Below are 26,767 nucleotides of genomic sequence, written 5' to 3' on the forward strand. Positions count from 1 at the left end.
GCCACTAATTCAAAGATGTATACCATGGGTGCACTTTTGTGACTTTCTCTAAGAATTGGGTTCCTAATTAGGTCTGGCATTAACAAAGACATTTTGTTTTTATTAAACTTCTATTTCTCTTTATCTATCGGCTAGCTTTGGAGCATATTGGCACACAAAGTAGTTTTGTTCAGTGCCATGGACTACTGTGGCAATCAGTGGCGTAATGAAACTGGAGATGGCCTCCCCTGCAAAGAACATGGAGGCCCCACACCCATCCAGACTCCCTCAGTGCAGGTGCTGTGCTGAGGGGGGCTGCGGGGCCTTTCTTACGCCTCTAATGGCAGTGTGTGCTTTTTGAGACCATTACAGTTTTTTTTTATTTTTGCCAATGTTTGTTTCAATGGTGAGGGCCTGGCAGCTCCCACAACAATAAAGGGTTACAAAAGCCATGTCAAAACAAGACTTGCATTGACGAAACCAAAAGACTCACAAAAAATGGTGGATCTGTTGGTTTTGCCAGTGCTTGTTTATTTTCATGCTTCCCACATTCTTGTTGAAAATGGTTAAAATGATTTTCCATTAGGAATATTTTCGTGAAATACTAGCATGCATCAACATATTTTACTGAATGATGCTTCAAAGAAATAGTACCTAAAATTTCATAGTAGCGAAACTTTTTTTCTTAACTTTTTATTTTGTAAGCAAATAATCATCCCTCTTGCTTACAAGCTTCTGCAAACATTTGCATTCAATCAGAGAGCATTCTGGGAGCATTATACTTAGCCTTGTATTGTTAGACTTTTCAAACATGTACAGGGAGTGCAGAATTATTAGGCAAGTTGTATTTTTGAGGATTAATTTTATTATTGAACAACAACCATGTTCTCAATGAACCCAAAAAACTCATTAATATCAAAGCTGAATATTTTTGGAAGTAGTTTTTAGTTTGTTTTTATTTTTAGCTATGTTAGGGGGATATCTGTGTGTGCAGGTGACTATTACTGTGCATAATTATTAGGCAACTTAACAAAAAACAAATATATACCCATTTCAATTATTTATTATTACCAGTGAAACCAATATAACATCTCAACATTCACAAATATAAATTTCTGACATTCAAAAACAAAACAAAAACAAATCAGTGACCAATATAGCCACCTTTCTTTGCAAGGACAGTCAAAAGCCTGCCATCCATGGATTCTGTCAGTGTTTTGATCTGTTCACCATCAACATTGCGTGCAGCAGCAACCACAGCCTCCCAGACACTGTTCAGAGAGGTATACTGTTTTCCCTCCTTGTAAATCTCACATTTGATGATGGACCACAGGTTCTCTCAATGGGGTTCAGATCAGGTGAACAAGGAGGCCATGTCATTAGATTTCCTTCTTTTATACCCTTTCTTGCCAGCCACGCTGTGGAGTACTTGGACGCGTGTGATGGAGCATTGTCCTGCATGAAAATCATGTTTTTCTTGAAGGATGCAGACTTCTTCCTGTACCACTGCTTGAAGAAGGTGTCTTCCAGGAACTGGCAGTAGGACTGGGAGTTGAGCTTGACTCCATCCTCAACCCGAAAAGGCCCCACAAGCTCATCTTTGATGATACCAGCCCAAACCAGTACTCCACCTCAACCTTGCTGGCGTCTGAGTCGGACTGGAGCTCTCTGCCCTTTACCATTCCAGCCACGGGCCCATCCATCTGGCCCATCAAGACTCACTCTCATTTCATCAGTCCATAAAACCTTAGAAAAATCAGTCTTGAGATATTTCTTGGCCCAGTCTTGACGTTTCAGCTTGTGTGTCTTGTTCAGTGGTGGTCGTCTTTCAGCCTTTCTTACCTTGGCCATGTCTTTGAGTATTGCACACCTTGTGCTTTTGGGCACTCCAGTGATGTTGCAGCTCTGAAATATGGCCAAACTGGTGGCAAGTGGCATCGTGGCAGCTGCACGCTTGACTTTTCTCAGTTCATGGGCAGTTATTTTGCGCCTTGGTTTTTCCACACGCTTCTTGCGACCCTGTTGACTATTTTGAATGAAACGCTTGATTGTTTGATGATCACGCTTCAGAAGCTTTGCAATTTTAAGAGTGCTGCATCCCTCTGCAAGATATCTCACTATTTTTGACTTTTCTGAGCCTGTCAAGTCCTTCTTTTGACCCATTTTGCCAAAGGAAAGGAAGTTGCCTAATAATTATGCACACCTGATATAGGGTGTTGATGTCATTAGACCACACCCCTTCTCATTACAGAGATGCACATCACCTAATATGCTTAATTGGTAGTAGGCTTTCGAGCCTATACAGCTTGAAGTAAGACAACGTGCATAAAGAGGATGATGTGGTAAAAATACTCATTTGCCTAATAATTCTGCACTCCCTGTATGTACACTTTTTTTTTTACTGGAACGACTATCAGTAGTGCATTGTGACCGTAAAACGTTTTTTTTACAGTGCTCACCCTAATTATGAAGGTTTTTCATTTGTGAACCATAAATACAAGTTCGAACAGCATTAACATGGACACACGTTACCTCAACTGCAGGCAGTTCCCTTCTCTGTAAACTGGCAGCCAAATGGGTTGTGCTGCAGGGGGTTGGGCCTACTTGTCCTAAGAACAAAATAAACATGAAAGCTTGTTGCCCTTGACCCCCAAACAATATGTCTGGGGCATGGGGCGATAGGGATTCCACATCCCTGGGTCCTGTTGCTTCACTTGCAAGTCAGTTCGCTGATCTTTCAGAGTTTGGATTCTGCGCCAGAGCACTTCTTGATCCTCAGAATGAGCATCCACTGAGCGCTCCAGTTTATCCGCTCTGTCACCCAGTTCTGTGACTTTACAAATTTCTTTTAGGCAGGATTTAAATATGGTTTTGAGGGAGACCACCTTGGAGCGTATCACTTTAATAAAATAGTCCATATATTAATGCGTTTGAGGGGGGCTGATGGGGTGAAGGGCAGTCCCTCTGGGCCCTTCGAGGGTGCTCAACTGTTTTTGGAACTTGCCCATGACGCAGTGCCTCCCCGTGTACCAGCCTCAGAACTCTCCTTTTGCTGTTTGCCCTTGGTCCTGCTTCCAGTGGGGTCGAGCAATAAGTGCCAGGATCAGATGTCCTGCGGGGTGAAGGTGGCAAGCCTTGCGGATGTAAACCAGCTTCCAGCACCTGGGCTGCTCAAGGTTTGCGGCCAGACACTTATGGAGTTGTGTAGTCACCCAGGAAAAGGCCTGCATTGGATGGAGGTGAAGCAACAAAATGTGGGTGTAAGAAATCTGTGGATTTAAGTAGGGCTGGGGATTAGGTAATGGGGTGATTCGAGGCCCAATGATCACCTATGCAGCAGTTCTGAATACTTTAGGTTATGATGAAGCATTTAACTGGCTGCCTTCAGACTAGGCTCTTCTTCGCCCCTCAAGGGACAGGAAGGATATGTGGGGTTACTGTGTAGCTGAATAAATGTCATGTAATGAGGATGACCTGGGCCCTGAGATTACAGAAAGGTCTTGGATATGGCCTAGAGGGGCTGCAACAGAGCCATCAGTTGAGCGGCTGTGGTAGAGGGTATGGAGCCCCAAATTCTCTGACTTTCCACCTTTGCAGTGGTGGGACTAGTTCAGGTGGTCTCTTCTGCTGCAGTGCTGTAGGCCTGAAGATCGGCGTATGCAGGATCCTAGCATCTCTGAAGCCCGCACAGGTGAGGGTTCGGTGGATCAGCCAACGGGGCTTTTCCCTTGAGGTATAGTGCATCCAGTCAAGACATTAATACCTTCCCTAAGCAGTGGAGAGCTGCGTAGAGAAGCCATTGATTCTCTCCAGCCATTCCATGATGCTGTGTTGAAACATGCAGTAGGCCCCATCTCCCACTGAAATAGACACCCTTGTGCAGGGAGCGCTCGCAGGTTGTGTCAGAAGAGCACTGAATTGCCTGAGGTTATGCTCCTTTCCCGTGCTGCTGGCTCTCTGAAAGGTTTGCCACAGTACAGATCAGGGCCAGTGCTCGAGGAAACCGCAGTCCAACTGCTCCTTGCACAAGGAGGGGGCCTCTCTCCCAGATGAGGAAACGTACTCCGTGGGACTGAACTCTTCCAGAGGCCAGATACCAGTAGCGCCTGAAGCCAGTATTACTTCTCCCTCTTGCCACCAACATTACTGGAAGCTTTGTCACTCAACAAGTTTCTTAATATACTGAAAAATATATTTTTCTAAATTCTTGACAATCAGGCTTTTGTCCTCACCTGGGTACGGAAACCATTCTTGTGTCTACTGCTCATGACAACAGGATGTTCCTAGACAAAGGTGGAATCGGTGCTCTTTTTCCTTTGGCTATCTCTGCAGCCTTTGACACAGTATTGCATAACATGCTGTTCAGTCACCTTGCAGACACTGGTATTAGAGGCACTGTGTGGACCTCGATTGCTTCCTGGCTCCAAATGGTGTCACTTCCTCCTTCCCTTTATTCATTTAAGGAAAACCCATCGCCTAGTGATCTTCTCTGGCCCATATGATTTTTACTATTTACATGTCTCCACTGGCAGATCTCGTTCACTTGTATGATCTCGTTTTTTTGGCTTATGCATATGGCACAGTGCTAATCTTCAGACTTTGCGGTAACATTGCTATCTTGCAGGACAGTTTAAAAGCTGGCTTTCTTTCTTGGCAAATTGGATGGACTCACAAACAGCTTAAATGCAGACAACATAGAGATTGTTTTCAGCAACTCCTTAGCTTGATCACCTACCCAGTGGCCTCAAGCTCTTTTCCCCCAACTTATACAGTTCCTTCTGCTCTGAACTTGTTTGTCCTAATTGATGCAATAGCCACCTAGTGAGGCAGCAGAAAGGCACTCTCTTGGATCCACAAGCCCAATTAGAGCCAGCTGGCTCTTGAATTGAGTGGCTTTGACAGAATCCTTTCTCGAAGAGGCTACTCCAGGGCTGCGTTGGGATTGTGTTGGACCTTTTACAGATACTTTCACCCTTGGAGTGTTAGAGGATTTGTAGCACTCGTAGAATGATGATGAAAGGTTGGATCACTTCTTAACATCATAGGGGAGAGCAAGATCTGCTTTCACAATGGGAGGTATTTATAAGAGCCATGTAAACAGGAAAGGAAGATTATATAAGTCTGATTTTTATAGAGGAAGGGACCAAGTGAACCTGATTTAGTGATAATCTTGAGGGAGAGTATTACTGTGTATGTCTCATGAACCCATGTGAAAAGGGGGATGGATCAAACTCTCCCCATTTACGGAAAATGACTAATTTGAAATTTGACTCTCATCCTTGGAATTCCCCACAGGAGCATCCCTTATGGGACAGCAGGCTTTTTCGTAACCGGAAGTTCTAATGTTCATTTAATTTTAGATTGTTGGCTTTAGGACTCTGGGCACTTTACCCCTGCTAACCAGTGCTAAAGTGCATATGCTCTCTGTCTAAATTGTATTGGTTATTGGTTTATCCATGATTGGCATAATTGATTTACTACTAAGTCCTTAGAAAAGTGCACTAGAGGTGTCCAGGGCCTGTAAATCAAATGCTCCTAGTGGGCCTGCAGCACGGATTGTGCCACCCACATGGGTAGCCCTGTAAACATGGCTCAGACCTGCTAATGCAGTGTCTGTGTGTGTAGTTTTAAACTGCCAGTTCGACCACTTTCCAGGCACAATCCTTCCCTTTTACTACATGTAAGTCAGCCCTAAGGTAGCCTCTAGGTAGCCCCATGGGCAGGGTGCAGTGCATTTTAAAAAGTGTGCATTTTCTTGCTCAACTATTATATGCTTCTGCCTGCTTGTGGAATCCACGTCTGGGTCAGACTGACAGTAGGGCTGTTTGTGAATTCCCTCTAGAGAGTGACACAAATGGAGCTGTGGAGTGTCCCGCATATCCTGATGAGTCTCCTGGGCTAGAGTGGGACAAGAGGAGCTGACACCCAAAAGGGCTGTGTCTGTCCTGACCCGATGCAGTCTCCGACCCCCTGGTGTGTGTCTGGGGCCAGGCTGAGCAAAGTAGGATCTTGTAAACAACAGAGACTTTACTTTGAAGTTTGCCTACTTCAAAGGCAGAAATGGGTATAAGTAGTGGACCCAAAACCCCAGACTTTTAGAACACTTCTGGAGCAAAAGGAACCTCTGCCAAGGAGAAGAGCTGGAGGAGGAGGAGTACTGCCCCTTTGCTGTGCGTGATTTGCTGGGTTGGCCTGCAGTTGCTGCTTCTGCCTTAGAGAGGGCAACGACTGGACTGTGCTGTGTATCATGCTTGTGAAGTTTCTCCAAGGGAGTGGACTGGGCTTGCCTCCTGTTAAGAAGTCTCAGGGACAGCAAAGACTTCACCTACCAGCCTCTGGGTTCACTTGCTGTGGACTCTAACTTGCCAGGTGGTGCCTAATCCAGTTTCTGGGCCCTTGGGAATGAAAGCTGGTTAAAAACCAAGAAAGATCCAAGTGCACCGACTTCGGACCGATGCCACTGCCAGACCCCATGACACCACCTGCAACTGAAGCTGTGGCCCCCGCTGGAGTGCGACGACCCCGACTGACATCGCAGGACTGATGTCGCCTCATCTCCACTGCTCTGCAGCAGGGACCCGACGCCTCAAACCGACACCTATGCTCCGCAGCATCAGAACAGACGCCACACCAGATCCAGTGACGCCTCTGCCCCGACTCCATGCACCAGGTTGTTTCTTCACTTTCACAAGGTACTGTATCTGGGGGTCCGTGTGACTCCGTGACTGGCGCCATTGGCGTCGCATTGTTGGGTATGACTACATCATGAATCCATGATAACACCAAATTGCAGCATTTGTGTTTCTAAATGCTAAATTCAAGTATAATCTTTGAAAATTCATAACTTTGCTTGTGTATGTTGGATTTTTGTTGTTGTGGTCTTGTTGTACTCAGATAAACATTAGGTATTATTCTAAACTGGTGTTGAGTCCTTTTTTGGTGTTTTCACTGTGTTCCTGTGTGTGTTAGTACAAATACTTTACACATTGCCTCTGAGATAAGCTTGACTGCTTTTGCCAAGCTACCAAGGAGGTGAGCAGAGGTTATCTGAGCTGTGTACCTCCCTTACCCTAACTAGAGTGAGGGTCCCTGCTAGGACAGAGTGCAAACTGACTGCCAACCAGAGACCCCATTTCTAACATAGATCTCAATATAGCACATCAAGACCTTGGGTCCAGGGTGACAGAGTACTTTATAAAAATAGTACAGTTATTCAGAGTAGAAGTGGAGACAAAACAATGTACTTTATCAGCAGGATATTATAGAATAGTCATGCAGGTGGGAGAGAGATGCTGAACACGTACATATGGATAGTTAAAATGTATGCAGTTGATGTAGTTCATGTAGTGTCTTTAAAAAGTGAAATCAAGGATCACTCTTGAAAGCACAAATTGACAAGGTCTGCCTATTGTGTCAGAAAAAAAACAGAAAAACATTCCATGTCTTTTGCACGTTTGCAAAAAACATTTTCTTAAGAGTGCAGTTTTTTCTAAATTTGTGAATATCTGTTTTAAACAGAACATGGCTTCTTAGGATGCACAGGAGTCTTTTTGTATTTGAGACCAGACAGGCCGCTAGATGGAGGATCACTTTGACAGCAGCTATGCAGCATTTGGGCAGCAAAGTCAGTAAAGTATTACCAAAAACCCATTTATGAAATCAATATGCCCTTAACAGGCAACTCCAGGTCTTACTTTAGAAAGAAGATGAAGCATAAAGGTATACCGTATTGGAGAAATAAGGATAGTAGATCTGTACAGGGAGGGATCCATCTGACAGCTGTGGAACTCTAAAGGGACAACAAAACATCATAGAACTCTGCAGCATTTCCATTTATTTCTGTATGATGTTTCATATAGTATGCTACGCATTCCCCCTTCCTTAAAAGTATTCAGTTCAACATTTAAAATGTACCAGTTTTCAATAATGACACAGTATTGGAAGCAACCTAGGTGATTTATGAACAACTGAGCAGAATAGGAAAATCATATATATTTTTAAAGAAAATATACCAACATGAAATTAAATAATCTTGGGACTCAAACCATCTCTCTGGAAATGAGCAATCCAGTGTTTTTCCACTATTCTCTTTCACTTGTTTGTGCACCAACATCACTTGCACACACAGTTTGTTTGTAAAACAACTGCAATTTTCTGTTTCTTCAAGCAAACCCTTTGGTAATTTTACAACTTCACCCCAATAAAATACTGCCTTTCCCACAGCAAGCATTCTCTCTTTCTCTTGCCAGCACAACCCCTCACCATCCTTGTTCAGGTCCTCCACATCATCTCTTCATTCTCTCATTTTCACAACCCAATTTGGTTTCACCTAAGATTATAGTTTTCTCCCTCTTTAAACCAGTTCCCTTTGCCAGTCTCAGTCAGATGACTAAGCCTGCATGCCCATAACAACTTCAATACCACCTTCCAGTCCAGACCTTCATGAACAGCCAGTTGTAGTCCCTCCTTTAGAGTCATGTTCCATCCCTCAACCAAACAATTATTATTTGGGAATGCACTAAGAAACTGTGTTCAATTCCTCTTTGTTGCAAATATTCCATCATATCTCTATACTTAAGCTGCACAACATTATCACTAAACCAAGTAGGAAAACCCTCTGTTGTAAATTCTCCAAAACCACATGTGAAGTTGTGATATAATTACCACGTAGCGTTTCATACTTTATGCATACATTTAATAACTTGTGCATGTACCAAGTAAGATATGTTTTATTTTATTAGCATACTGATGTGTGACTAAATATTAATGGTGTTTCAATTTTGGAACAGGAAGTCATGAACAAGTTACTTACCTTAGGTAATGCCATATCTGGTAGAGACAGGATCTAGCCACAGATTCCTTACCTTAGAATTCTCCCCCAAGCGCCAGACTGGAGACGGAATTTTTTTCCAGTAGTACCTCTGCACGTCGGAAAAAGGCGTTGTACGACTCATAGCAACATCGTCCACCAGATGTGATGTCGACTGAGGTTATATAATCCCCTCTCGGACACGTTGATGTCAGTTTCTACCATGACTGTTTTCTGCACCAAAAACGCAGAGCAACTTATAGAAATTGCCTATGGAAACAGTGTCCCAAAAAAGAGACATCTCTGTATCAATTAATTACAGATTTCCAATGAAGGCATCTTATTGCCAAGAATGGGATCTTTGAAAGAAAAAGAACAAAACAATTTGCAGAGCTTCCCCTGTAAGGGGTGTCCCTGTCCTTAGAAATCAGTTTGCGGAGCAGGGAGGAAGGATGGTCCGTAAGGAATCTGCAGCTAGATCCTGTCTCTACCAGATAAAGCGTTACCGAAGGTAAATAACGTGTACATCTGATAGAGACATCTAGCTGCAGATTTCTTACCTTAAAATTAGATACCAAAGCAATACCATCCCCAGAGGAGGGTCTGTGAGCCAATTTCAGACAGGAAAGTCCATCAGGTTCGAAGGGGCAAGCCCAGACAGTAATATGTGGTAAATATGTGCAGGGAAGCCCACGTTGCTGCCCAGCAGATATCCAGGGCCAGAACTTCGTATTCCAATGCAGTGGTCACGGCTCCAGCTCTGGTAGAATGAATATGCAAGCCCTCAGCGGGTTGCTTCATGGCTAACGCATAGCATGATTTCAATGCAGATCATGACTGATCCTACAAAATGTCCCCGACTAGAACAAGCCAGGCTAGGAATATAGAAAAGAGACTGGACGCTCTTAGGAATTTAGGTGAGCAAGAATATACGCTACACCATAAGAACTGTGGGATAAACCACAGTCCGGTAAAGTCACAAAGACATAATAGAAAGGCATGGAAATAGCTTTACCGATGGCAGTGGAACAAAAATGTGTCAGAAGACAACAGACAACAAGAACATAAAAACTACTTGCTCCGATGGTGGGATCTAAACCCATGTACGTCCAGTACCTGTGGGGCCAGAGTCAACAGGCAATGTCACTGAGTTATAGCTCTTTGCCATAGAAGGCCATTATGTCGGCAGTAGACGGAAGCTGTCACTACGATGATGTCCGAAATATATATGACGACCAAGCCGATAGTACTAATATAAGAGGATGGAAAGTGTGGAGGATATCACACACCCCATTAAGTAAAGGCTGCCAATGCCTTTAAACTAATGCCAACTGAGGAGGCCACAGACAGGGCGCTGATATTATAAACTTAAATGAAGACAGCATGTGCAAAACAAAACCTTGCAGGAATAGAAAAAAAAACAGGCCACGACCTGGAAGGTCAGGGTGAAATAGAGGCCAACACATGGAAGGGCTTGAACAGGTAGTCAGCACCAACACCCAACGGTAAGTGAGATCAGCCAGAAGAGGACCTGGCTGAAGTACAGAATGAAAGGCAAAAATACATTGTCCACCGGGGACAAAACCCCACAAAGTGGAAGTCTGCAAACTAAAAACAATGTCATAGTAAAAACAGAATCAACAGAAGGAGTTGCAGTCTATAGAAGAGCAACAATTGTAGATTATAGGAAATAATTATACTATATGAAATAAGAGACATTAAAATCACCGGAAGGTAGAAGACAAGGACGCCTACTGCCTTCATTACACTAATGTAGATGGGCATCTTCCGAAGGAAGTAAGGTACGCAGCAATAGGGGAATATTCCCTTATTAAGTAAGGAAACATAACAATAACACAGACGCGTAATGAATACCCCTGGAGGGCTAGAAATACTATGACATCCTGTAGAATAGAGTGAAAGGAACCGACCAGGGAGACCGTGTCAGAAGGAAGTAACCAACCCACATTACGAACTAGTCCCAAGAAAGATGGAACCATAATGTTAAGGGAAAAAAACATGAAACATTCCCTGATCGGGAATCGGATCCGGCCCACGGCGGTGAGAGTGCTGAATCCTAATCACTAGACCACTAGGAAGTGTTGTGTAAACAGCCAGATAACCATTGTAAGATGGAAGATAGCCATCAACACAGAAGATGGCGACATGATGGAGCCTTTAAAATAAATATGTAGACATCTAGAGGCCTTGGCTGGTGTTTGCGTTCTTGCATAAGGGGTGCCTGTAGCAGCAAAGGTACAGGACCTTGCCTCTAAGCGATAAGCAAGTATCACACATCATATTGCGGTGAAGAGTCCGTGTAATGACAACAAGTTTGGTGGTACAAAAGAAGAGTGCCATACAGACTAGAAATGTAGGCAAGATGCCACAAACAAGGAAGACCAGAAGGTATTTGAGCCTGTGTACCACTGGTGCCGGAGAGACCCGTGGCAAGGGCCCATCCTGCTGAGGTATAACAAGAGCAGCTCGCTAAAGAAGTGAACGAACGCACAGATGCTGAATGACGTTACCACTTGCCCCACTGCTCCACATGGGGAAGAAGAGTCTCTCCGGAGAAGTAGAACAACTCTAGAAAAAGAAGAGGTAATGTGCCAAAGATTAAAGCAAGGAGAAACTGGAGTTGCACCGTAAATAGACTCTTGGGCAATTCGGTGAGCCATGTACAAAGGCTCCAAGGGAGACATTATTATAAGCTCCCTATAAGGGATAATAAAAGTACCACAATGTACCTGGTAATACCTATTAGGCATACATAAGATGCTTGGCACAGAGTAGGGAACATACTATACTGGCAGCTATCTCTTGTGCATCAGCCCGTCTTCAGAGAAAAAGAAAAAAAACACTGTTCCATCAGGTGTTAAACTCACCTAGGGTCAAAAAGAAAATAGCTCCCACATAGCGGGAGCAAAAAGCTGTCATCGACAGACCTTAATAAAGAATAGTAGTAATATCTGCACAGGGCAGGAACACGGCACTGGGTGCTACCAGAAGGTGGAATGGGGCAGATGAAGCGAAACTCAGCAGGAAGTACAGGACTCAACTCTGGTATGGGGTCCATCTACAAAAAGAGTCAAAGATGAGCGCCCCCCCTAACCACCCAAGAAAGTGGCGATATAGGGATACTGGAATAGTTTAAGATCTTTTGTCCCTAAAGCATTGCAATGCGGAATCGGCAAGTGTGCTGAACAGGCGGCCACCATCGAAAGGCATGTAATTCAAGGTGGTTTGGACAGCCTCCAATAAGCCAGAGTGGTGTCGCGAAGCAGTCCTACTGAATGAGCCATGGCTTGAACTACTCAGTCACTGGTACCCGTACCACATTTTATTGCAAGCTTAGCTACCTCTTTGCCATCCTGGAGTGTCCGGGCGAGTTCCCTCCGGGTCTCTTCTGGAAGCGAAGACAGGAGGCGCGCCACCAAATCCCACAACTCATGGGAAAAGTGGCCCAGAACACATGGAGTGTTTGTTGGCTGAGCTGCCAGCCATCTGGACTCCCTCTCCAGAGGAACGTTAGGAAGGACACTGAGGTCAGAAGAGGCCATAACGGCCTGTACCACAAAACTTCTCTGAGTTGGGTGCTGGAAAAGAAAAGCCGGGTCACCGGGCGCAGGCCTTTGTCTATGGACTATAGACCAGTCCACGGTGCCCCATAGCGGGCTTATCTCCGGCTTCACTATAGGGGAGCACAGGTTCTACTCCTGTTTGGCCCTGGTGCAGCACTTTTATCAAGGGGTCAGTAGTCACGTCCACAGAGGTGAGCTGCAAGTCTAGGACTGCAGCTACCATCTTCAGCACCTCAGCAAAGGAGGAACTCACCTCTGTAGTAATGCTGGGGGTTGACAGGAGGTCTGAAGCCAGCGAGTACTGAAGGCCACTAGCCTCACCAGCTCCGTCAGCCACCTACCCTCTAGAAGAAGCTGGACAGTCTCGTTCATGGACTTCCTAAACCCCAGCTCCTTTCCTTCATTTCCAAACTCCTGTTCCTCCATAGGAGTGACAGCAAGGGACTGTTTAGAAGGAAGCAGGAAGGTGTCTGATCTAGACTGCACCACTAGCGCCGCACAGTATGCCGTCCAGCATCGATGTGGCATCTGGGCGTCTGAGAGGGCGATCAGCTCCGCGTCAATCGGCGACACCGTGGTCAGCATCGCTGATTGAACTCTTGCTTCACATGTGGGAACCCCAAGGGGCTGTGTGCCAGCGCAGATCTGATTTCAGATCCAGAGGGCCTAACTGACGCCAAGGGTGAACCCGCTGGCTTGGATTAAGGTAGGACACCTCATACCTCCTTGGGACTCGAAACCGCACCAGAGGGAGGTATTGGCCCAAAGACGGCATGGAGGTAATTATAGTAATCCCGCATCTGGGCCAGAGTAGCCCCAGCTCCAGGGAAAGCAGGGAGGCATAGCGTAGACTTGCGCCGACTCCTCTGCCAAAGGCTAGGAGAGGGTGTCAGAAATGCAGGACTTACACAATGATGTCGGGGAGGGTGCTGCGACTTCGACCGCTTGAGTTTCAATGTTGTATCCTTCTATGTAGAGAGAGACACTCTCATGGGAACAGCTCCTGGGTTGGTCTTGCAGTCACTCCCGGGACTGAACGAAACCAACAGCAGCGCAGGGCCTCCACCAGTGGCGCCTCCAGGATCTTCATGCGCCCTTCACACATCTTCGGATGAAGGAGTCGTAGAGTTCCCCAAGGCACCAGATATAACCAGTATGAGGGTCTGTGGCGAACATCTGCCTGCCACAGGACCCACAAGGCTTCAACCCTGAGGTCATGAGAAATAAGCATTTGCAATGTAATGGGTCTCACATTTGCTGGAGTTGGAGCTATTAGCGTTGTAAACGCCTAACCGTACTTTTCTTGCCACATAAATTGAAACTGAAAAGTAAAACAGTTTCACATAAGTGAGCCGATTCAAAGCGCCACAGCTTCAGCGTGAAGCAGCGCATAAAATAAAGTTCATTCACAGTCAAACATCAGCAAAAGTGCAATTAGCCATGTAACAGGGAAGATGTCCAAGGCGGTAACTAAACCGCCCAAGGAGGGACAAACGTAAAGCATTTACCAACAAACATAAAGTATTTTTGAAAGGCTAGCCCATGAACGGGTGATAGTGCTGGGTGTGCAGTGGGCGTGGTTAAAAGCCCAGCTACACACCGACACGTCGGAAAAGCAGCTCTTTTGCGCTGCTGTGCTCTACCTAAAAAGGGGCACACTGTTCCTTTCAACAGCAAAATGTCGAAATAGGACAAAAACAGCCTGAGGGATCACTCTGGATCTGCGTTGGAAGTGTGGAAAAGAAGGAACTGACGTCTGTGCATCGGAGAGGGGACGACACCCTCTTCCGACACGCAGGAGTACTGCAGGAAAAAAATTCCGGATCCAGTCTAGCACCTTGGGGAGAATTCTAAGGTATGGAATCTGTGGCTAGATGTCTCTATCAGATTCATAAGTTTATTCTGTGCTTGCTCATAGCATCATTATGAAGTCAAGGGTTTTGGGTTCCATCTAAGATAACTGGAAGTCCTGGGGCTTCAGCTGTGTTGAAGCAGAGCACATCTTCAGAATATTTCTGCAACAGAATATGCACAGAAAGCTTCCTTGGGTATAAAGTCTTTCATATTATTTTGGAATGTCTTCTAAGTATCAAGCTAATGCTGGTGCAAGGTACAATTAAAGTTCTAATGTTGGAACATTGAAGGTAATCATAGATTATGTTTTCTGATTTTACTGAACAGTGACCTGAATGTGAACTACAGAGTTCTTTATTGATCAATAACTAAAAACTACATTTGAAAATCAGGTCAGATGATAGAAGTGACTTCATATCTTTTCTGCATTGTTCCGATCTGAAGGTATGATCATTGTAATTGGATCCAGATTAATAAGATACCACGTGGTTTTTATTTCTAGTTAATGAGAGTGGTTCAGTCTCCTAAATAAACTGTTGCTTTTGTACTTGGAGAAGGAGAACTCTGAAGGCTAGATAAGATGCTAGACCGGCACCCAAATGAATAAGGGTCTGCATCTAGCACTTTTATCTTTTAGCTTTCCTGAATACTGCTTCCTGACCCAGATTTGGAAGAACGTCTAAGGAGAGTAGTATTTGCATGCATGTTTTTTTAAATAATCACATTTTATTATTTTTAAACATGGCAGTACAAAACAAACTCATTCGACAGCAGCTCACCCCTACCTTCCTTTATATAATCACATTTTATTATTTGTTAAACATGGCAGTACGAAACAAACTCATTCGACAGCAACTCACCCCTCCCTTCCTTCCCTCGCCATGCAACTCGTCACAGTCCCTCTCCTGATGAGATAGTTGCTCCGGTAACATCAGCAACCCATAGTATTCGCACCACTACGTCTAAATTCTGTTTTGTTTCTTGGGACAGCCTCTGGCCTTAAATATGGATTCCTCCTGTTTTGAACATCGGGCCATCGCTGATTTTCATTCCAAGAGTGTTTGGGGGTGGTTGAGGGACATGCATTGTCTCTCTTGGACAGCACCGTTGCCACAACCACCAATATGGGCTCCCCTCTCTTGCCTTCTAGGTTCCCAGTAATGTCAATCATGGGGACAGATCAGTATGTCTCTCCAACACCCGAGTGGGAGTATTAGCAATCAGAATCCTGTGCTTTGCAATGTCATGTCATGTGAAACAAATCTGCATACGGGTGTACTCACCGGAGCCTAACAGCATGCCGGAGGTGGCGTGGTGTAAGATCATTCACATGCAGGTAATGTTACTGAATTAGCTGAAGTCTGGACCATATCACAACTTCTCGAGGGGACCATGCACACTTCTCTCCCGTCCGTGTTATCAGGGGGGTACCACCCAGACTTCCCATTTCCGCTTTAGGGTCCGAAATCTATCAGGCGGTATATCTTAAATATTCCACCTCGGCGCAGACTGCCCATCATCAACTGAGCCACTAGCATGCTGTCTTACCGGCAGGTCAGAGAGCCCTGAGTGATGGCTGTCCAGTGTGTGTCTGATCTAAAATTGGTTGGGTGTGTGCTAGCTTGAAGTGCGTTTGTAACTTATTAAAGGGTTTTATGTGGGATTCACTCTAACTATTCCACAGGGTCGTGATCCCAATCTTGTCCCACTGACCAGATCCCTCCAACTTGGTCATGTGGCTCTGCCCGCAGCTATTACACAACAGGGTTTGTAGCGTCAGTCTTTCGCCCCTTCCACTTGCTCTCTTATGAGATCTGGCATGAAAACCTCAGGCGAGCTTAGTGCTACCTCTGTCATTTCCACACGTAAATGTGTGAGTTACTTGATACCTTTTCGGGCTTAGATTAATAACATTATTAATATCTGACCAGGACAGGAACTAACATGAATAAGGCTTTAGTCCCTTGAGCTAAATTCAACTATAAAAAGTTTTTTTAATCTAATGACGAATGTCTTAATTTCTGTTCTACATTTTATGTTAACAGTTGCAACAATCTGTATAATGTTTATTGTCATTATGAACATCAAATGATGTTTCAGATATTACATAGTGGTACCACGAGACATAGACAATAAACGGATACATAGCTAAAACCATTATTGAAGTTTGTGCTTCTGTTTAGGGATAAGGTGTCTAAGGTTCCTTGCACATGCGCAATAGGTAAAAGTATAATAAAACACACATGTGCGGTTTACTTTTCTCATTGTTAGGATCAATAACTAATGGCTTACTATCAATGACTTTTCTCTTGGGCTAAGTAACCTAGTTGTGGTATGCCTTTTCCCCTAGTTAGGACCAGTAAATAGTGGTCAAATTTATTGTCACATTTTAAAAAATTCATCCAGAAATTTAGTAACATCTCTTGTGGTGGTTTGGCTAAAAATGTAACTTCAGGCCGCCTGAGAAAAATGATAATTTATTACAGTGGAAAATTTGGGACTGACCCTAAAGTACAAAAGGTTCAGACATATCTAATCCTATTTTTCCAGTGTTCATCTGTCCTATTTGTTTTAAACAGGAATAGCATTTTGAAAATATATCACATTTGTGGTGGACTTTAGTTTTTGGTATAATGTCCTCTGGACCCCAGCAGCCTCCTAAGTCAGGCCACAGGACATATTTAAACGTATAAATTACCTCTTATGTCACAGATGAGCTAAGATGTCTATAACCTGCTTGTAATGCAATCTGGTGGTGTGCTGATAACAGGATAAAAGTGGTGAATATCCATGCCCCCTTAAGAGATGTGTGTTTTTTCACCAGTGATGAGCAATGGATGAAAGTTAGCATTCAAATGAAGAAGGTCTTTCCATACATGGCCTGATGTCCCCATTGGGTTTTTGGTAGCAAAAACTACTGGTGCCAATCACCCAGCTTCTATTCCTTTGTTACCCTCATTACATAACCTCCCCAATTCTCTCTTTAATGGTTTTCGTATCATCTATATCACACTATGCGCTTTCAGGATTATTGTATGTACAAAGCCTTCCAGTAAATATAACTTTTTCCTGACATTTTATTTTTTTAGATAACATGCTTCCCAATTTTATAGTTTCACACTCTCATCCACTTTAAACATTTCTTCATATCCCAACACTTAATCAAGATGATTAGGGCCAAGCATGATCATAAGATCATGTTGCTGAGATTAACTCCTCCGTCCATAGATGCATACACTTGCCCCAGATTGTAACCCCTTTAAACGCTAAAGTAGTCTCAAAATAGCCAAACACCTCAAAGGGTTTGTTATCATATGCTCTTAGTCTGATATCAGATGGTTTAATATTTACCTCTAAAAACTGACACTTTCATAAGAGTATAACAAATGCACAAATCTTCGAGGACCTGTACTACATGCACCCAACGTGCATGGTACAATATAGACTATGCCTACCGCTGTAATTTGTCACTTTATTGCAAAATGAAACCTTCCTCCTTATCCTCATCTTCTTTGTCCACAGCAGTCACACAATCTTTATATCTTCTACTTCCAGCTGCACCAATCAATTTCCATTTACACATGCAGGCAGAAAGCCCTTTGCCTCTACATTTACTACAGATTTGACTTAATGCAGGTCAATTTCTGTCAGTGTCAAAGTGACTAAAAAGCCCACACATAAGACAGATTTCCGCCATTATCATCCATCCTTTTCTTACTGATACCTTTACATTCCTCCCTCTCCTTGAAGTGAGTAGTAATGATATCTTTAACAAGGACCACTCTTCGCACACTGCCTCTTGTACCCTGGTATGGGAGCAGCAATAAATGTATAGCAAGATGTTTGTAACTACCCTAACCCCCATCCACACTGTCTAACCTTAACGTGTCTTTAAGATACCCAGATAGAAATTTACAAACAAATGTGTTGGTACAGACTATAAAGAATCCAAAAAAACAGTTTTTCTGCTCTAGTATGATAATCTTGCTTACAGAAAATGTGTTTGCTGAGACTCCCGATCCCAAGGGCACACCGTTGGACTGATGAGGGGGTGAATGTCCTGGGAGAAAAGAACGGGAGCTGGAGGCACAGGATGGCAGTAGTCACTGTGGCCTCTGGGGATCGTCCCGAGCCAAGTAGTATGAGTAGAAGGACACTAAACCCCTGTGGCAGAGATTGGTATTTGGAGGCTGCAAGCGTACCGGACGAAAGTGCTGCGGGGGCAGATTGCTTTGCAGACCCGTTCTTGGCTGCAAGCCTGAGCACAGCATTGAAGGACAGGCCCAAGAGACCATAGGGTGTCCAAGGCCATCAGGAGGAAGGTGCCACCCGTTGCCCATTACGGCAGCCTTCCCAGACTTAGAACATACACAGCTGCCCTGAGTGTGAGGCTCTAGGTGCTAGCAAGGGACACTAGACACAACCAGCAGAGATAGTGAGTCGGGTGATCATGCCTTCATTTATCTGCTCTGCATTCCATATGATTCATGAATAACATCTATGAAACGCATGAACGGTCTGACATATGATTTTTAAGTGAACGAGCATCTGAATTGTGAGGACGAAGGAAGGACTACAAGTACTATAACACCTGGAAAGAAATAAAGGCATGTTAATGGAGATTACATGTTTTACAGACTCAGCTACCGTGAACAAGGCCGCAGTGGCTGCAACGCGTCTGTGTGATGCTGTTGTCAATTAAATCAATTTGAAATTTAAAGCCCCCAGGAGTGCAGCGTTTTGATTTTGGTGTTCAATTGTTTAGGGGATAATGGTCATGTCCTCACGACTGCACCAGCAGCAAGAGCGCGCTGTTTTGTTTGACCAGTTTGTTGGAAATATATATAATATATTACATTCCTTTTTATTCAGTACAGCTGTATCTTCTTTGAAATAAAATTATTTAGCTGCATATAAAAATAGGCTAGTTTTGGTCAATTTCCTGTACTTACTTTAAAAAGGGAAATCCTTATGAAATATATAAACATCACCAGAAATCTATGTGACAATGAAAAATCTCTTTCACAAACCTTTTTAAAGGAAATTTAGGGAAAATCAATGGCAAGATGTATCCATGTATGCTGCAGTCATGCAAGGCTGAAAAGTCAAGACTGTGGATTAAGGGTGCCCATCCATCCAGTTTCCATCATGCTCTCTCATTGGAAGTTGCTCCAGTTATTATTTTATTACAACCTACTAAGGATACTGTTACAGAAAAAAAACATTAACTTTCTTAATCTTTTTTTTTACCGGGGAGGAGGTGTGATGCTATTAATTGTGTTTGACCAATGACTTTGTGTTTCACCACTGCGCATATTAGTTGCTCAATGTTCACCAGTAGCACATTATATGTTGTGTTCAGTTTAGCAGCCTATTGGCTTTGACATGCCATTAGCCATTACATTCTGTATTCAGTTTAGCTGCCTATTGGCTTTGACATGACATTTGATACTTAGATTAGCTGCCTATTGGCTTTAACGTGGGGTTAGACATTGCAGATGAGACATTGCAGATGAGCTGTGTTTTTCCAAGCTGTGTTTTTCCACAAGATGGACCAAGCTGTTTTCTTCACACCAGACCTTAGCTGATAAGAGCACGTAGATTTTGTGTTTACCTCGCAATCCAGTCTGAGAACGGGGAGCTCAGGAGAATTGGCCTCTCTCAAAGTTTCTTCGGCTCTCACTCTGAGTTTGCTTTTAAGGATGACTCTGGGCTACACAGAGTTAGATTCAATCTGCTTGACTTCAGACAGGAACTAGACGTCAGTTGCCTGCCTCCCGTTTAGGCTAGAGAATCTCTTTCTCGCAGTTGACCGGAGTCATCAACTTGCAGACCCCAGAAAGATTAAGCTGAGCTATAGACCCTACGGTGATGAATTTTGACTTTTATGCTTTGCTTTGAAGTTATGCTATAATAAATGTCTTCACCTATATTTGCTGTGTACATTGCAACTGAGAAGTACTTTGATATATTTTGCTTTCATTGCTGCGACTACTTTTGAACGTGTGCTTCCAATCTACTAATTTCATCTCTCAGGAACTTGTGGGTGGGGAATTAACAACAATAAATGTCTTCTTTAAACTAAGAAGTGCAATCCAGAGAGGTGCTGTAAGCTTGGTTATGAGATAAGAGGGAAAGCAGAACAGGAGGATGAGTTGCTTATAATTTTTATGGAGATTCCTCTGAACAAGAACAAGAATTATTGCTAAGCATTCATTTCTTCAAGGTATCTCCATTAATATTTATAAATATAGAATAGCAAGCCCATCTTTATTAACAACAAATGTGGGAGTGGGAAAAAGTTATTAATTATGTAAAGATGTTCTCAATGAGGCCTGCCTGATTTATTGATTTATTTATTTATTTTAAACCAGTCAAAGTCTACTTAGTTTTTTCATAGCATAAGATGCAAGAGGCTATCCGCTAGAGAGCGACTGTTTTGAATTGGCCAGCCTTGTATGTAAGGGACCAAAGTTAGTACATTTTCCTTATATCTTTTGCTTTGTCTAGATAATATGTAAGCACTCGTATCACGTCCAACCTATGGATAGATCGGTCTGTTGGACTAGTAGGATTCTGAAAGAAACTCCGTAAAGAAATTGATTGACTCATATGAAAATTTGATTTCACCGTAGGGAGAATACTCTGGTTAGTCTGCATGCAACTCTGTTTGAATTCATGAGAGGAAAGTACCTGCGTCTTGCTAACCCTGCGTGCAGATGATATCGCTGTAAGTAAGGGAGTATTCCACAACAGATGATGAATGCAGGCTTTGTGAACTGGCTTTAATCGAATGTCCATGAGCTTTGAAAGAGTAATAGTCTATTCCCATGGCAGTGACTGCCTCCTTATTTGGGGAATACTTAAGTTTTTCAAGGAAGTCAATAACGATTGGCATTTTAAAAAGAGACTTGTGCGGGATATTCCTAGCGGCAGAAAAGCTCTCTCATTGATGTTTATTGAAGAGAATTTTAAGCCTGACCTAGCTAACAGTAGAAGATACAGTAAGAGTGTGTCTTCTTGAGAGACATTAGGGTTAAGGTTCTTTTCAGTACACCAATTGCAAGGGCCCTTCCTTTTCAAGGCATATGAAACTTTTAACAATGTACATACACTCTTGCGTGAGGCTTAAATGTCCATATTGTGTGAGTTCAGGAGGCAGGCTGCGAATTTCACAAGTAGCAGGCTTGGGATTTTTTCATGTATATTTAAATCTCCTAAGAAGATTCGGTGGCCATTAGAGAAGCATAGTCTGGTGAGCAATTCATTAAACTTTGAAAATTAGGAGTGTTTGTTGAGCATGTGGTGAAATAGTTATAGAAATAACTTCAGTGTCAGCCAAAGTTGGGGGGGATAACTGGCCTAAATATGGGATATTCTTCTTAATTGCCAACACAATCTGATATATAAGAGCAGGCAGAAGAACAAGCATCAAGTAATGGCGATGTGGACCAGGTTTCAACCAAGTAACATATCGTCAATGCTGGAATGTGCCAGTTGGTGTAGTTTATTAGATTTGGAATTCATTGGAATATGTAGAGATGCCAGTAGGTTCCCAAGCTAGCTTGGAAGTGAAAGTACTTTGATACGTAATATGAGTAGGTCTGATCATACCTGATCACAGGAGGTGGCCTGTCAAAAGCTATTCCTTCAATGGTCTAAAAGGAGTCGAGGGCAGAAATTGGAGGCATTCCTGGGCCGTTTGTATAAGACATCAAATAAAGGCCTTATGGATTCTTAAATCTATGGTGTTTTTTAACATTTGTGTACACAGAGCATGATCAAGGCATTATGAGTGAAAAAAAAGTAGTGTGCTTAGTATTAAGGATGAAGTCCCTTAAGATGTAGTTAAAAGTCCAGTCTCTAGTGGCCAATCATTTACTTCATACTGAAATCACGAGTGGATCTTATGTATTGTCCTATTTCCTCAGTCCGCCAGTCTTAGTGGATAATTCTGAACAGGTGATTCACTTTCCTTCCACTCTCCCTTTTTTTGAGAGATGATCCCAGCCTATGACTGCAGTGCTGCCAAGTTGCCACATTCAGAGGAACAAATTATTATGGTTGCACGCCTTGAAATAATGAATACCACTGGTATTTCCTCTGGGCAATATTCCAGTCCATCATATTTTTACTCCCTGTGTCACCTCAGACAAGGAGCAATCAAAGCAATTTTGATTCTCCACTTCAAGGAACAGTCCATCTTGAACTGACAGACCATGTGCATTCTGAACAGGAAAACAAGCAACCCAGGATCAATCTTATCCTTGTTGTGCTATATTGGTGAGGTGCAGCTTGAATCTTGTGGCTCAGTCAGCTAAAAGACCCAAGTCTGGTCATTCCTATCACTCAAAAGTGTTATGCTGATAGAAACATAAAAAGACTGAAGTAAAGTCAGCCACTAATAATTCATCTCTACCACATTCCAGCTCATCATTTGGTCCTGCTCCAACTGTAACCACTTAGTCTGAACTGCTGAGCTGAATGCAAAGACAAAGCCAAGTAAGACCCATTTCAGCTTAGTTTCAGCTAAACGGGCCACATCTGTGCGGACAGCTGAATTCTTCAGTGCCACCCCAATCTGGAAAGTCTTGGGACCTGATTTAGATCTTGGCGGATGGGATTACTCCATTACAAAAGTGACAGATATCCAGTTGGACAAATTACGATCGCATAATGTCCTATGGAGATCATGATACAGCGGACCGGATATCCATCGCGTTTGTGACGTAGTAATCCATCTGCCAGGATTTAAATCAGGCCCATATTTTCTAATGTGGCAGCACTCTGCCTTCAGGGACTCGTTATTTTTTTACCCATGATAATTGTGCTCCACACTTTCAGCATGTGAAATGCTATTGGTTAAAACACCAGGTTGAGTGTGAAACTTGATATGGCCACTTGGTAAGTATGTGACTAACTTTTCTGTAGTTCTACCAAACAGACAGGGGTCTGCTCGCTCCTATCCTTGGAGAAACTAGTCTCATAACCATTATTTCCTCCGGAACATTCCTTGTATCAATATCACAATGAAAGTGATGCCTATGCATTCTTGCTTTACCACATGCTTGCTGTGCACTACTCCTGTATCCGTATTCCTGTTAGCTATATTGCCTCCAATCCAAGTATTGGCTTGAACTTCTCACAGAATGTGTGCAAGCCATCAAAGAGCAGCCCCAACAAGCCATGTTTGGCATTACGGGGGCTTTTGTAACCAGGAGATAATTCCCTCTGATTCCTTTATTGCTTTTTTATTATAATTGGACAAATATTACATGCATTTACATCCCTGTTTTTTAATGGTTCTGAGAACAGTTGGGAAGAGAGTACTCTGAAATCTCCACTTTCCCATCTTGACAAACCTTTAACATTACGATTGTCCTAATTGTCAAGTTTTAAAGCACAAGACATCTTACAAGTACTTGCACTAAGTTCGACAACTGAACCACATAGGATTTAATAGACTTTGTTCATGGATTTTTGTAGATTGGAACATCAGTAAGTGTCAGCCTTGTCTACCCTGCACCCTTTACAAAACACTCTCAAAATATATTATTCATTAGTTACTAATTTTGTCTCAAACAACTGTTTTCTCCTTTTTACAGTTTTAAGTGAATACTGATCTTTTTAAATTTCAGTTCTTAATATCCTGCTAGATGAATGAACTGCTGGAATTTCTAAAGCTGCTTCAAGAAGGACTAACTCCAGTTGCACACATCTAAAGCAGCCAAAGATGGGATTGTTCTCTTGTTTGGTTTATTAGTCAAGAAGACCACCCTGCGATACTTACTGTTCATAATGGTTATTCATGACTTTCATACAGAGAACATCAAAATGTTCCAACTACTAATAACTTTCTAGTTGGACACCATTTAGAATTGTTCCTCTACAACAGCGGTTTCGACCCTGTGGTCCGCGGACCCCAGGGGTCCATGACACATTCCCAGGGGGTCCGCAGGCCTGGGCTGGGAGAAAGGCACTTCTCCAGCTGGGGCCTCTAACAGTAACACGTGTGTTTTTATTTGTGCAGCAATGTAAAAGCCCTCAAAGTTCAGTGTACAACCAGCAGCTTTCCAGAGAACATAAAAGCATCAAGATAACTCTGGTGATTAATGTACCTGCTGGAGCAAAATTAGAGTTTTCTCTAGTGGCAGTTTTGACTCATCTAAGGTAGCGCCAATGGTTAATATGCCTACTGCAAAGAACAGTATTTTATGTGCCTAGCACAGTTGGTTACTGCTTTTGTTACAGAGATTCTCTTGTTACTATGCACTTTATAAATTACAATCATAACAAAGCAGAGTGAACTATGAACTGCCATCAAAGAGCTGAATGCAAATTGCATGGCACAAATTAGAAAGTTTGTTTTTCCCAGTTTCTCATTATCCTTGTGCTGCTAAAAAAAAAAAAAGGGTTTGCTTTGATAGAAAGACCTTCTTATTATTAAAGTCAAGGCTAACCACTGGTAGGTTCTGAAACCTGAGTTTGTGCTTTTCCAGACCAAGCCCTCTTAGAAAATGCCTACCAGTGTTGACGACATGTAAATCCTGCACCTTGTAGTCCCCTATAAAGTGCACCGACACCCTACAGTGGTATGAGAGGTGCTATATAACAAATGAATTACATGTGACTGAAAGGCTATGGCGGTATGAGAGGCTCTTGTGGTTTTACTTCCATTCCCCACCACATTTATGCGAAAAAAGCTTTCTCAGATCTTATATGCCTAAAAAATAAAAACAGAAATCGCCTGATAGATGTAGAATCTGACCTGAGGATTCAGCCTTCCTAAACAAAACCAAATATTGAAAGGTTAGTTGCCAAGATGCAGCACCAACCTTCCAATTAAAATGTTTAGATTTTTGCATATTTTTTCAATATAAAATAATTATATCATTAGCAATTCGAGTATTTCTTTGGTGTGTACTTGTTTATGTATTTTGTGCGAATTACTGTTTTAATGTTTGAAATTTAAATTGTACAAATTGCTTGGGGGTCCCCGGCTTCTAGTAGTGATTCAGTGGGGGTCCTCAGGCATCAAAAGGTTGGGAACCACTGCTCTACAACAAAGGAGTAATTCATTTTAGTCCATTTGTATTTCTCACTCTAATAGATTTTCGTGTGGTATCACTTGGTGTGCTATAATACGAAATTTGTAATTCCTTTCATGAAATAAAATGATATTTTGCTTGTGAGACCTAGAGTGTACAGAAATTGGTTTGGGCACCTGCTTCAGTAAGTTGAGTTGCCTGAAACACTCAGTGGTAACCGAACCTAGTACTGCAATCCTCAGTAGAGGTACAGTGGTCCTTCCTCTTTCCATCCTGGATGACGTTTTATACACTCTCAGGGTAACACAGGACCTCAGTACTATGCTTCACTCCATTCCGGAAACAGCAGTTTCCAAATACAAAGTAATCACTGCTCTGTAATCGCAAACTGTCTTTCGACCAGCAATCTGAGAATCAGAGCAGTGGGCGGAAGCATGACATTAAGCTGTATGCAGGTACAAATTGGTACAATTTAGTTACACGAACACAACATTTTTATCAGAAATCGAATGAATGAGTACAGTTATTTGTAGTTTAGTCTAAAGATATATTTATTTTGCATTGGCTTTGTTGTTGTTAAAACCTGAAGTGACACTGGTAATGTTTAGTGCTTATGATACGAGTGGCTGTCAGCATTACACATTGTACACGTTGCTATTTCTCACAAGGCGGTATTAAGCTCGTTTTACTATGTTTTTCCCTCTGCAGAGTCGCTGCCGGAAGATGTTGCGCCATTTGGTTCAGTACCATACATTGCTCGGCCCTTTCCCTGGCAGACCGGGCACACAGGTGAGATTTACTAGTCTATGTATGTGTTAAACATGTAGTAAAATGTGCAACTTGAGGTCGTTTTTTAAGGCGTAGTATTAAGCAAATTAAATACTCTAATCACGAAACTCAAATTATTGATGCAGAGAGGACACTGAAACAGTTTATAAAATTGTATTTAACACATTTACATTTTTTTGTTTTAAATGTAGCTTTCCTTGTCAAGCTGAGGAAATTCATACCGGCATCCAAGAACCTGGCGTGACAAGACAACCGGCTGCGGAAAGACAACAAACTCTTGAAATATTTTAAACAATATAAATGGTAGATGTCTTTTTCACATGTGAAAGACTCCCAACTATGTACATATTTTTTATTTAATACTTTAAATATTTCTTAGGATATGTACAACTACCTTATGAAAGGTAACACTGAAGAGCAAAAGTAAAGCAAACAATGGAAAAGTAAATGGTACAAATAAAATCACTTTGGATTTAAAACAAACTTTCTGAAATGTTTTCATTTTCTCCGAGTTGCCATGTGCAGCATCATTAAAAAAAATATTCAGAAATTACTATGTTATTCATTCTTCGTTTCCTGTAAACCACTCCATGGATCTGTCGTGGTGTGTATGGCATCCTTTCTTCCGTTTGTTAGATTGGCTCTTGCAGTCTACAGAAAAGCAAATAAAATACACAGGTTCTAAACTTAATGTAGGGCTGTAG

At 42.7% G+C, this 26,767-nt stretch overlaps 2 protein-coding genes across 6 annotated transcripts in view; one reads left to right on the forward strand and one right to left on the reverse strand.

The window, feature by feature from the left end:
• The window catches only part of TRMT61B (tRNA methyltransferase 61B), a 112,848-nt gene extending 86,302 nt beyond the window's left edge, over positions 1-26,546 (forward strand). The window contains exons 6-7 of the mRNA XM_069236210.1: positions 25,983-26,063; positions 26,255-26,546. Of these exons, the coding sequence (XP_069092311.1) occupies positions 25,983-26,063; positions 26,255-26,307 (134 nt within the window). The 3' untranslated portion in view covers positions 26,308-26,546. The remainder of the gene's footprint in view (positions 1-25,982; positions 26,064-26,254) is intronic.
• A 30-nt stretch (positions 26,547-26,576) lies between these two features.
• Positions 26,577-26,767, reverse strand: part of SPDYA (speedy/RINGO cell cycle regulator family member A) — a 470,100-nt gene continuing 469,909 nt past the window's right edge. For 2 of the 5 annotated variants that reach the window (XR_011203897.1, XM_069236211.1), the window contains one exon: positions 26,583-26,714. Coding sequence is in view for 2 of the 5 variants with exons in the window: in XM_069236211.1 (XP_069092312.1) it covers positions 26,626-26,714 (89 nt within the window). In the remaining 3 variants the exon portion in view is untranslated. Of the gene's footprint in view, positions 26,715-26,767 lie in introns of all 5 variants that reach the window. The other 3 variants (XR_011203898.1, XR_011203899.1, XM_069236213.1) reach the window with 3 other exon arrangements.

The sequence above is a fragment of the Pleurodeles waltl genome, chromosome 5 (assembly GCF_031143425.1).
Source record: "Pleurodeles waltl isolate 20211129_DDA chromosome 5, aPleWal1.hap1.20221129, whole genome shotgun sequence".
NCBI classification, from domain to species: Eukaryota; Metazoa; Chordata; class Amphibia; order Caudata; family Salamandridae; genus Pleurodeles; species Pleurodeles waltl.